This window comes from Pelodiscus sinensis, chromosome 2 (assembly GCF_052426305.1).
Source record: "Pelodiscus sinensis isolate ZL-2025 chromosome 2, ASM5242630v1, whole genome shotgun sequence".
Classification (NCBI taxonomy): domain Eukaryota; kingdom Metazoa; phylum Chordata; order Testudines; family Trionychidae; genus Pelodiscus; species Pelodiscus sinensis.
Genome location: NC_143053.1, coordinates 87,166,323 through 87,178,517, shown reverse-complemented (window position 1 = coordinate 87,178,517; position 12,195 = coordinate 87,166,323). Strand labels below are relative to the sequence as shown.

General features: G+C 43.6%; 1 protein-coding gene across 7 annotated transcripts in view; it reads left to right on the top strand.

Annotated features, from left to right (window-relative positions):
- PPP4R1 (protein phosphatase 4 regulatory subunit 1) overlaps positions 1-12,195 on the top strand; it is an 86,975-nt gene that overhangs the window by 61,804 nt on the left and 12,976 nt on the right. For all 7 annotated transcript variants that reach the window (XM_075920980.2, XM_075920974.2, XM_075920971.2 and 4 more), the window contains 4 exons: positions 2,710-2,868; positions 4,847-4,977; positions 5,267-5,799; positions 10,455-10,624. In XM_075920980.2, coding sequence (XP_075777095.2) covers positions 2,710-2,868; positions 4,847-4,977; positions 5,267-5,799; positions 10,455-10,624 — 993 coding nt within the window. The remainder of the gene's footprint in view (positions 1-2,709; positions 2,869-4,846; positions 4,978-5,266; positions 5,800-10,454; positions 10,625-12,195) is intronic.

Here is a 12,195-nt window from a genome sequence, read left to right as displayed (position 1 = left end):
GCTTATAGTGAAACAATGTAAATTGAGCTGCCCTATATATCTTGGATGTTAAAAGGGAGTTAGCCTTCTATTTGAACAGTTAAGACCATTTAGAAAGTCTCCGAGACTGTTTTTCAGCTTCAAACAATTCTAAAGGATGCACAAGTCTACCCAAAGATTTTCAGTGTGAGTTTCCAGTTGTGTTCTTGTTTGTTACTAGGCTATTAATGTTCAGCCCCTTTTGAGAATAGAAGCTCACTGTTCAAGATTCCAAACTATCTCCATAGCACTCATAAAAAAAGGATATATCAATTGCTGAAATATCCAAACACAGTACAGTAGACTTCGGGACCTAGGTGATGCCGGATGATCAGATATGCTGGACTATCAGGAGGTGCTATAAGGGGACATACTCCCAACCCAATCCTCCTCCCCCTGCTCTAACCTAATTCTCAGCTCCCGGAGCTGCCGCTACAGCCACGTCTCCCTCCAGGCTCTGGGGCACATGCGCTGAGAGGCCGGCTTTGAGCATCAGCTGTCCGGCACGCCATGCGCAAGCCAGTCCCCTCCCTTCCCCTTGCCTTCCCCAGAGCCAGCACTTCCCCCCCTGCTGTAACCCAATCCTCCCTCCCCGCCCCCAATCTTATGCTCGGTTCCAGAGCCAGAACTGCTGTGCCACACCCAGGATGCCATGCGCACTGCCTTCCTCCCCCGATCCTCCTCCCCTTCTCCATAGCCAGGCATCTCTCCCCCCGCAACCTTATGTCAGGGTCCAAATCAGTTGCCTGCACTCAGCGGCCGGCTGCTAGCACGTGCAGGCTGGGACGCTGTGTGCAACCCGACATGCACGTGCAGGGTGTGACGCAGTGCACTGGGGGCCGTGAGCGCACATGAGGCTCACAGCAGCCCAGACGTGAAAGCGGCTGACCTGAGTGGTTCCAGGTTCCATCCCGGTTCCGTCAGGAGGCGCAATTTTTTTCCGTCAGAAGCCTCGGGTTGGCCACCCCTGCACTAGGCTCTTGCCATTCTGAGGCTGGACAATTGGATGCTGGACTATTGGAGTTTTACTGTATCTCGATGCATGCCTTTAGATCAGGCATTGCTGTTGGCACAATAGTCCTTTCTGTGTTGGAAGAGGAAGCTTTGGAGCTGGATCCAAAGGATACTGCTCAGGAGTACCTAAAGTAGAGTACCCGTTAGGGACACTACTCGAAGAAGAAATGGTGACTTACACTGTGCAATAACGAGTTCTTTAAGAGGTGTTTCCCTAGCTGTGCTCCATCACACTCAGAAATTTCTGATCAGAGGCACATTTCAGAATGGAGCACTTACAGGGAAATACATTTTAAATAATTCCAGTTACTGCATGAGGTGAATAACCTCTTCTTTCCCGGCACCAAATGTAGAATTTTTCACCTGAGAGCCAGGAATGGACAGTGTTCTGTTGATAGGGCAGTGACAGGTTTAAAGGTTGATGTCTACAGTCTATAAGAGCTAGCAATTGGAGTTTTATAGCATTAAAAAAAGAGAGATTCTTCATTTTCTGAAGACTCATCATTTGCTTTTAGCTGGGAATCTTCTTTCCAATTGCTATACAGGCAGTCCCTGAGTTACATGGATCCGACTTATGTCGGATCCCTACATACGAACGGGGCTTTTCTCGCCGTGGAGGACGCGGGTGGCGGGACCGCCCAGATGCGCCACGGCCCCACCGCCCGTGTCCTCTGCGACGAGAAAAGCTCCTCTGCGTCTCCCTGGTCTGCTGGGGGGGGGGGGGTCCCCCAGCAGACCAGGGAGAAAGCGGAGCAAAGCCGTGGAGGACACAGGCGGCGGGACCACGGCGCCTCTCGGCTGTCCCACCGCCCACGTCTCCCTGGTTTGCTTGCGGGGGGGCGCAGCTAGTGCCCCAGACCAGGCTTTTCTTGCCGCGGAGGATGCGGGAGAGAAAAGTCCTCCGCGTCTCCCTGGTCTGCTGGGAGATGTGGAGCAAATCCGCAGAGGACACGGTCGGCGGGACTGCGGCGCCTGTCAGTGGTCCCGCCGCCCGCGTCTCCCTGGTTTGCTGGGGGGAGGGGGGCGCAGCTAGAGCTAGAGCTTCTCTGCCTCGGGCTTCCTGTAGTCAGCCCCTGGTCAGTTTCAGCAGCGGCTGACTTGGGGACGCCTGCGGTAGAGTAGCTGGGGTGAATCTGGACGCCAGTTCCGACTTACATACAAATTCAACTTAAGAACAAACCTACAGTACAACCTATCTTGTACGTAACCCGGGGACTGCCTGTAATCTTAAATGTTTTCTGACAATAGAAAACAAAGTTGTGAGACACAAGTATGATTGTGTCCCTTTACTATTATCTCTTTCAAACGAATTTACCTAGTGAGGAGGTTCTCTTGTGATTTTTTTTTTTTTTTTTTTTTTTTTTTTTTGTAGTTTATGGACAGACTGTTACTTGGATATAGGAGAAAAACAGTGATTAAAAGAGAGTTAAAGGAAAATCTTGGATGTCAAAAATGTATTTTGCATCCAGGTGCACATGCTTTGATGCCCATTTTTGAGGGAAGCTAATTAATAGGATAGTCAAAAGGGCATGCTTGGCAAAACCAATATAAACAGATCCTGCTGAGAGCATCAGGACAAAGAATAACAAGGGAAATAGTAAGGTAAAGGAACATAAATTGGAACAAATAATCCCTATTAAAGTTTTCATAAACATTTGTTTACCATGTTTTATATAGCTACCAAGATTTTTCCAGCTCTGTTCTGATAATGTTTGGGGAGTTCGGAAGGCTTGTGCCGAATGCTTTATGGCAGTTTCATGTGCAACATCTCAGGAGGTCCGGCGGACAAAACTGTCAACTCTTTTTATCAATCTAATCAGTGACCCTTCACGATGGGTAAGAGTTTTGTTTCATTTATTAAATGCCTATTTTTCTGTTCACTTTTTTGATACCTTGTGTTAATTGTTTAGAGATAAATAGCTTTCATGTGAATGACTGTATCCAGTAACTGTGTATACAGGCAGTCCCTGGATGAAGTACAAGATAGGGACTGTAGGTTTGTTCTTAAGTTGAATCTGTATGTAAGTCGGAACTGGCATCCAGATTCAGCCACTGCTGAAATTGATCAGTTTCAACAGCGGCTGAATCTGGACACCAGTTCTGACTTACATACAGATTCAACTTAAGAACCCCAGGCGTCCCCAAGTCAGCTGCTGCTGAAACTGATCAGCAGCTCATTCCAGGAAGCCCGGGGCAGAGCAACTCTGCCTCGGGCTTCCTGTAGTCAGCCGCTGGTCAGTTTCAGCAGTGGCTAACTTGGGGACGCCTGGGGCAGAGCAGCTTGGGTGCTGCTGGGTTGGTCCAGTAGTGCGGCCGCTCCTCGGGCGCTACTGGACCAACCCAGCAGCACCCCAGCTGCTCTGCCCCAGGCGTCCTGATTCAGCCACTGCTGAAACTGATCAGCAGCGGCTGAATCAGGACTCCTGGGGCAGAGCAGCTGGGCTGCTGCCAGCTTGGTCCAGTAGCACCAAGGAGCGGTGCTGTGGGACCAACCGGCAGCGCCCCACCTGCTCCACCACAGGCCCCGGGCTTTGCTCCATGTCTCCCTGGTCTGCTGGGGGGGGGGGGCACTAGCTGCGTTCCCCCCCCCCCCCCCAGCAGACCAGGGAGACGCTGACCAAAGCGGCGGAGGACCCAGGGCCGGACCCGCGGCCGCTTCCAGATCAGCTGGACCAGCAGCTGGACCTGGGAGCCAGCAGACCAGGGAGACGCTGAGCAAAGCCGCGGGGGACCCGGCCGGACCTGCGGCGCTTCCAGATCAGCTGGACCAGCAGCTGGACCTGGGAGCCAGCAGACCAGGGAGACGCTGAGCAAAGCCGCGGGGGACCCGGCCGGACCTGCGTCCCGCCTCCAGTCCTCCGGGGCGAGAAAATCCCCGTTCGAAAATCCCCGACATAAGTCGGATCCGCGTAACTCGGGGACTGCCTGTAATAGTGGTTTTGCTGACTGGAGGAAGGCAGTTTTACATATCCCCGTAAAAGGTACTGAACCCTTCCATTGAGACAAAGCATGTGGAGCTGCAGGCTTCCCTGCTGTTGTCAAAAGTCTATTTATAACCAGGCACATGAGAAAATTGCAGATGTAATTAAATGTAACTTACTGAGATTTTTTTCTCCATGCTTCACATTTATTTTTACCCCATCTTGAAAATCCATCCTTCAAACCTGTGTTAGGGTTGTCAACAGAGGAATTCTTTCTCATGCCAAAAGGAAGCTTCAGTGCCTAAGAGCACCATCTCTTTGGCTCGGAGAAGGCAAGTGAGCCATAATCGGGTACAATGAAAGAAGAAATAAAAATGGGGGAGAGAGGCTCACCAGAAGTAAATGGACACCGTAGGAGCAAGGGAAGGATAAAATGTAAATAAGTGGGAAAGGCAAAGAAATTAAAGATTGTGGTTCTTATTGAGTCAATTTAAATTCATGACCATGAATAATTGAGTGGTAATGTTTCCACTAAATTAGTTTTTTCCAATCACTTGGGTCCTCCACTTGGTTGGTGTTTAGATTTACCCACTTTAAATATTGAAACTATGTGGGAGAGGGAAGGTGATATGAAGATTTATATAATTATCTGTGAATCTACCACTATGCCTACCTGCTGTATTTCACATCTCACCCCAATCTTTCTCCACACAGGGCTCTTTGCTTGGCACTTTCCCATATCCAGCTTGTTGGCATTGTTCCCAGATACAAGACTCCCCTGTCGCTTTCCCAAGGCCCTTACAACTCTTCCCATTCCAGACAGCTGGTGGTGTATTTGTACAACAGCTGTATTTAAATTATTTTCTCTGAAACCTGCCAATTATTTACTCTAGGTCCGCCAAGCTGCCTTTCAGTCTCTGGGGCCTTTCATATCAACTTTTGCTAACCCATCCAGCAGTGGCCACTTTTTTAAAGAAGAAGAAAGTAAGAATGCCGAAGATCATAAATCTGCAGAGGAAAATAGGTATGGATTTTCTTGGTTTTGTAATTTTCATTTTTTCCTGCATATCAATTGCTGCTTAAGGAACTTTTATTATTCTTTTAATTTGGTTACACACATAAGTAGGGAAGACACCGTAACTTTTGCTGAAAATTGGCCAGCCCTCTTTAGATAAGTTATTTAGAGTACATACAAATAATTCTGTGAACATCAAAATAAGAACATGACCGTGTACTTGCATAATTGTCTAAGTTTATAACCGGTATGTTGGATTGTTTTTAAACTCATGCCCATTTTCTTTGACACCCAACAGTGAAAAGATGAGGGATACAGAAGATGTCACAACAGAGAATTTACATAACAGGACAGAGAAGCCGCCTTCAGATACTGATATTAGTGGTATTACAATAAAACTTGAAAACACCATAGAAGAGGATAACTCTGTGCCAAGTAAATCTCAGAGTGAAATTGATTACCAGGCTGAGATGTTTTTATGTTGCACTTTGTCTTCAGAATCTTATGGGGAAATGGCTAAGGAGAATGAGCAAAATTCTAGCTTTTGTAGTATAGCAACGCTTCAGGCGTCTAGGTTGAGGCCCCAGGACACCTCCCTCTCAGAACAGGAATTATACAACTCTTTCCATTTCTGGAGGACTCCACTTCCTGAAATAGACATTGATTTAGAGCTTCAGCAAACTGATCAGATAATGCCCAACTCAGAAATTCAGGAAGGAACAAAAGACGTGACCGTGCCATCTTCTTCAAACATTACTATGGCCACAAGGAAGGAGCTGGAAGAAATGATAGAAAATCTAGAACCTCATATTGATGATCCTGATGTTAAAGGTATAGTGAAGATATTTGTGTATTTCAAGTATCTAGAAGTGTTTTTGTGTTTTGCTGTGGAGGTTTTAATTTTTAACCTTTTGAATGAAGCTTTCTAAAAAAATAATTCAGAAATTCACTTTGCCAGTAGGTTTAACACCTGTTCACAACAGAGGAATATAAAAATGTAGGACACCTGATTTCAATTCCATTCATTTATAGGGGAACATTTATAGTGGTTGTAGACCATTCTGTTTCTGTACCCCCAGCCTGTCATTGTCACCCTCTGCATCTGTGTACCTCCTAATGCTGTCTCAATTGCTCAATTTCTGATAGAGGCAGCAAGGGTTTGGGAAGCAACTAGTCGAGGGACTAGTCAACTATACGATACGTTTTTGCTTATCAGATAGTCGACTAGTCACTTCTATCCTAGACTACAAAAAGGTGTATACTTATCTCTAGACCGGTCACTTTGCCAAATTTCAAGTCCCTGCTCGAAAACATGGAGGAGCTAAATCCATGGTTTCCAACATGCTAGTCACAAGCTATTTGGCTTGTTGAGTGTGGCTAGTTCGCTATAGCAGTAGCCACTATAGTAGGAACTGCTTCAGAACTGGTTGGACACCACGGAACTAGAATGTATCAAGAAAATGGTTGACAGAATTGTTTTTTAGTATGGGCAAAAGAACATTTTCTCATAACCTTATTCTCAGAAATGATTGAACCATTTTAAAAGCTTCGAGAGCAACTCTGGAACCATCCTATCAGTTGAACCATTTTAGTTAAAACTTACCCAGGAACTTCATTTTGAGGCTGATATCTGGCAAAGAAAATTTCAGCACCCAGCAGATAATTTGGCAGCGCTCTAAGCACCAGAATATAGGGGCTTATAATGGAAAATATGTCATCATTAAGTATGTTTGTCTGTACTATATCAATCTGTAATAAATAAATATCAGTTAGTTAAAGTTGGGGGCGGAAATCTTGTTTGTGTTTTATCATTAGAGCAATCTCAAAGGAACTTCACGTTTCTACTAGGTATTTCAGGATAGATTTTTTTTTCTAATACAGACTTGCACCATTGTAGCACATAAAACAATCAAAGAGCATTTTTTGCCTACTAATAATGCACTAAAGAGTATAAATAAGGGAAGCAGAAAAAATAAACTACAGAAAATAAAAAGAAAAGATGTGCTGCTGTGCAGAACCTTATTTTTCTGTTTTTCATGTATTTTTCTGTGAATACACACATATTTGAAGTGTCATGCTTCTGTATACATTGTCTATTTAGAAAAAGTCTCCTAATCTTTCATTTTAACTGAAAATGAAAGGCCCATGTTTGCTTGTGTTTGGAGGGAGAAGAGAAAAGATAAGTTTTCCTAATTGTGCTTTGGGATAAAGTTCAGTTGAATTGTTCAGATTTTTAGCCTCATAAGAATTAACTCTTCTGAACATCTGGAATAACATTTCATGCCCAAATAGTCTGGTAGACGGTAATCATCACTTGCTTGTTTTAATTTATAGCAAAAACTCAAATAATTCATTTTGCTTGTCCATGTATCTATTATTTGTGTATTTAAAATGGGGGTCTTTCCATCACTTCTCAGTAAAGAAGAAACGGCTGAATGCTTCTGTGGGGTCTCTAATTGTAAAATTAATGAGATCTTGACGAAGTTTACTAAAGAGAATTTAATAGTGTTATATGAAAGATGGTATTAAAACCAACTTATAGTTTCTATTGAGCCTGATGCATTTCATGATACAATATTAGTACTTTTTGGCTTACTTAGTAATTTGCAGTAGACTTCCCTGATAATATAGATTATTACAATCCTACTTTAAACTCTTTTCTTTCAGGTATTTTATTAGATGCTTGTCAGTTACAGAACTGGCCATGCTACATAATAACCAAATCTCTCTTCATATTCTCCAGCTGTTCTTACCCCCATCTAAAGGCCATCCCAGAGGTAGAAGACAGCATTTCATGTTTGGCCTTCATAATTGGTGTTACTTTCCCATCTAACACCATTGTATGTGTTTCAGTTGTCTAACTTTGTGCACAGTGTTTAATATTGTGTTGAGTTGTAATTCTGCTTTATGTAACAGTAATTGAAAGAAAAGAAAAGTTAGGTGTGTTATACAAATTAATCTGGCTTTTGATAAACTCTGGTGACCTTATGAGTAAATGTATATGCACGAATAAAGGTGACAATTAACAATCCAGGATGGGAGGTAGAGTGAGGTGGATGATAAAAACAGATGCAATTGTTTAATTTCAGAATGTGTACGAAGTATTGCAGAGCCTTGCATGTTTAAAAGTCTGAGGGGTAGTGTGTTAGTCTGTAACTTTAAAAACAAGTAGTCCTGTGGCTCCTTAGGGTATGTCTACACTTGCACTCTAGTTTGAACTAGGGATGCAAATGCAGGCATTCGAAATAGTCAGTGAAGCGGGGATTTAAATATCCCAGGCTTCATTAGCATGATCTCACCGGAGCTTTACTCCGACCAACAGCTGTTCCGAAAGCGAAAGTGCACGCCGGGACGTGTTAGTTCGAACCAAACCCCTTGGTTCAAACTAACGTTACTCCTCAAAAAATGACCAAGGGGGTTGGCTCGAACTAACGCGTCCCTGCGTGCACTTTCACTTTTGGAACAGCTGCTGATCGGAGTAATGCGCCAGTGAGATCATGCTAATGAAGCCCGGGATATTTAAATCCCCGCTTCATTGACTATTTCAAATGCCTGCATTTGCATCCCTAGTTCGAACTAAGGTGCAAGTGTAGACATACCCTTAGAGACTAACAAATATATAGTATCTGAGCTTTTGTAGACAAAACCCATTTCTCCAGGTGCTATATATTTTGTTAGTCTCTGAGGTGCCACAGGATTATTCCTTGTTTTTATAGTATTGCAGAGGCCTTGAAAAAAGGTTCAATACAGTTTTAACTCATGCAGGTAGGCTGATTTGGACCAGAGAGCCACTTGCTTCTTCCCTGGAAGGGAGGAAAAGAGCGACCCAATCGCTTCTGGGAAGTGGATGTGGAAGGCAGAGTAGAGCACTCCCTGAGCCACTTGTTTTTTCCAGGAAGGGAAAGTGATAAGCTGGGTGCGAGCAATAATTTTTGCAGCAGGGCCATGTAATGAATTTTGGTAAGTGGTCATGGGCCAATTCCATGGAAGGTGCTGGGCACTAGCTTCACCTCAGAGTTGTCCCAGGGCTGGAGGCTTTGAATTAAAAACACAGCAAAGAGCTTGTGGCTCCTGGCCCTGCTGCTACCGCATTGCCTGGCAGCCAGCCAGGATAGCACCATGACTGGAAGCTGGGAGCCATTTAAATAGAATCCTGCTGCCTGAGCCATTGCCTGGAACTTTGGTGGTAAGGGCAGGATATAAATAGAAAGAGGCCAGATGCAGTCCGCGGGCTGGGTCAAAGTGTTAGGTGGGCCGGATCTGGCCCCCAGAGCCCATCTTGCCTAGCCCGTGATAGGCAGAAAGCAGAATGGCAGGTGCTGCAACTTTCTTAGGAAGGGAAGGAGAAAAGAAGGGAAATACGAAATAGTACTGGCTTCACTTCAAGAGAAGGGGAATGAGGAGCCAAATGACAATATGGAAAAGTTTTGCTGTGAGGCCAAGCACCTCCTGTGTACCCAGGAGTCTTACAGTCCTCGAGAGGCTGTTCAAAGAAATAGAGGGCCCAGTAGTTTTCTTTGCAGTTGTAATTAGCTTCATTTAGAGGAGGAGGAGAGCCAGAATTTAACAACAAGATTGGGAAAGTATGAGAGAGCCAGAATTTATTAATCTGTGGTGGAAAGAAGAGTGGCAAGAAGGACCAGGTGGAGTGGAACCTCAGATTTCATTTTTATCTGTTTTCAGGATATTATCAAAAATGTCTAAGTCCTGAGACATGCAATTGCACTGAGTAACCTACTCTCTGATATGCTGTGTCTGCATTTCCAGAAGAGTTGCTTTGTTTAGAATTAGTTCAGCATAATGGGTCCAGTCAACCTTCTGGCAATTTGCAGCGTGGGAGCATCTGAAAATGTATTTTCCAGGATCCCAGACCTATCTTATATTCTCTGTTGGAACAATTAGCAGCCCTGCTCTCCACATGGCTTTACAGGAATGCAGCTAAATGCACTTTTGGAACTCCTGTTTATTCAGTCCCTAAAATTACTTTCTTCTGGTCTTTAAAAACTGAAAAGTCCAGTTTTCAATTGTATTTAAAAAACGAGAGTCCAACGTTTTCCCACCCTTTCCTTGCTGTGTTCTTTTAACAATGGTTGCCAGTAAGCTGATGCGGAAGATTGTGCACAACTGTTTATTTACCCAGCCTCAACATAAGTGGTTTGTCAATTTTTTGTAAAAGATTATTCTTTAAAGATACTGTTTCCTAAGCAGCTTATCACTCTTAGTTTTCCTGCCTCTCAGACAGTTACTCCCTTAGTTCTGGATTTCTGAGGCAATGGCAGCCAGTGTGAGGACTACCAAACCTTTCATCCTCACTGGTTTCTTCTATTGCAGGACTTACTAATCATTGATAATCTGAGTAAGAAATGTTCATTTTACCTATTTAGGTATTCCTTAAATTAAAAAATATTTTTCAAAAGTAGTTGCCATTAGTAATTTTGTGCTGTGTAACTTTCCAATTTTATTCATGTGTTTCACTTTGCATACAGCACAAGTGGAGGTGTTGTCTGCTGCACTGCGAGCCTCCAGTTTGGACTCTCAGGAGGAGATGATGGCAGGCAAGGGAATAGACTCACAAAATGAACCGAGCATCAAAGACCAACTAAATTATAAACTAATTCAGGATGATACTGTGCCTTTAATTAGCGACACGGTTGAGGTAAGAGATGTGGCTGTGTTTGGCATACACATTATTTAATTCTGCAATACAGGGCTACGGTAATATGTATTTTGCACTTCTGGAGAAAACATAGCTAAACTGTTCTCATTTCAGGCAGAAATGTTTGCTGATTTTTGCACTTCTGCCTGTTGCATTAAGTAAAGTTTATTCTCCCAATGATCTGAATCATTTGAGTACTTGAAGTTAAACCTCAATCCTAACTGTCACTTTCATTGGCTTTGCTGCAGTGAAATAGCCTTACTGGAAACAAAGCCCTTTTTAAAATAAGTTAACTCTTTTTTTTTTTTTTTTTTTTTGCTTGGCGAGAGAGATGCATTCTCTTTATGGTGGAAACATTTTGCTGTAGCAGGCAACACACTTTTCTGACCAGGAGACAATCGGGATATGTTGCACTAGACCTCTGGCAATATCTGGACTCCAGAGAATGAGGGCGGGTAGTACTACTCAATATCATTTTGAGCTTTTATGTATGGCTCTTCTTCCCATTTTACCACCACCACAACCACCACCACCATCCAGTCAAAGCAGCGTTTAGTACAGGTGTCATGTTCTTCATTGTGTGTTGTGGCAGAAATCTTGTGACTACTTCACTTGAAGGCACAAGTCTGATGGTCTTTGAAAGTCTAGTGCTATAGAAGAAGAATAAAATCTTGATGCAACCTTCATGGATTGTTGCTTGCCAGTTTGCACTATGAATAGTTTTCAGATTATACTCTGTTGCCATTCACCTGCTATAGTTAACATGGTTCACTGTGTTAAGAAGCACCTTACATATATTTGTATTTGATTTTTTGGTAAAATCTGCGTTTTTAAAAAATTTGGATTGTTTGATGGGAAATATGCAGACTGCTCTCATTCCAAAATCTTAGAGATGCCACCATGACCTAGCTATTGACCTATCTTACAAGCTTTTATTCAAGTTCTTACCTTTGTAAAATGAAGTTATGTTGTGAAGAGTGCCTAAAAATGGTACCCCTGTCAAAATATTGGGGGTGGGGAATGCCATCAGGTGTTCTCTGCCCCTTGCCGTAGGTATTGGTGCCCTGATAAACCTTACCTAGGAAAACCCACTCAGGTTTATGTACCAAGAAAACATAATCCTCCAAGAGCGTAAAAGGGCAAGAAATGGTTAGTGTCCCCATGAGTGGGCAAGTTAAGAAAGCTTGCCTGCTCTTCCTGGGAATTGATGGATGGAGCTAGGACAGGATGGGAGCCCCTTGGTTCCCCCTCCCTAATAAGCCTGGCGTTGTATCCGCAGCCTGCCAGGGTGGGGTTGACAATTTCTCCTTGTCTCCTTCGTCACCAAAACACATGATTTCCTGGTGACTAATGTCTACTTCAAGTCTATATAACATACTTTTAAATATAACTATATTAGTCCTTAAATATTACCGATATATACATCTCTTAATGATTATGAATCTTGACAAGTCATGTCTGCAAAAGACAACTTACATGTTACTCTTTATAGATAAATATCCTGTAAGACATGTTTGGTGTGGTGAGTTTGTCAGGTCTGACATGAGTGATTGCTAAGAGCAAAGGGACCC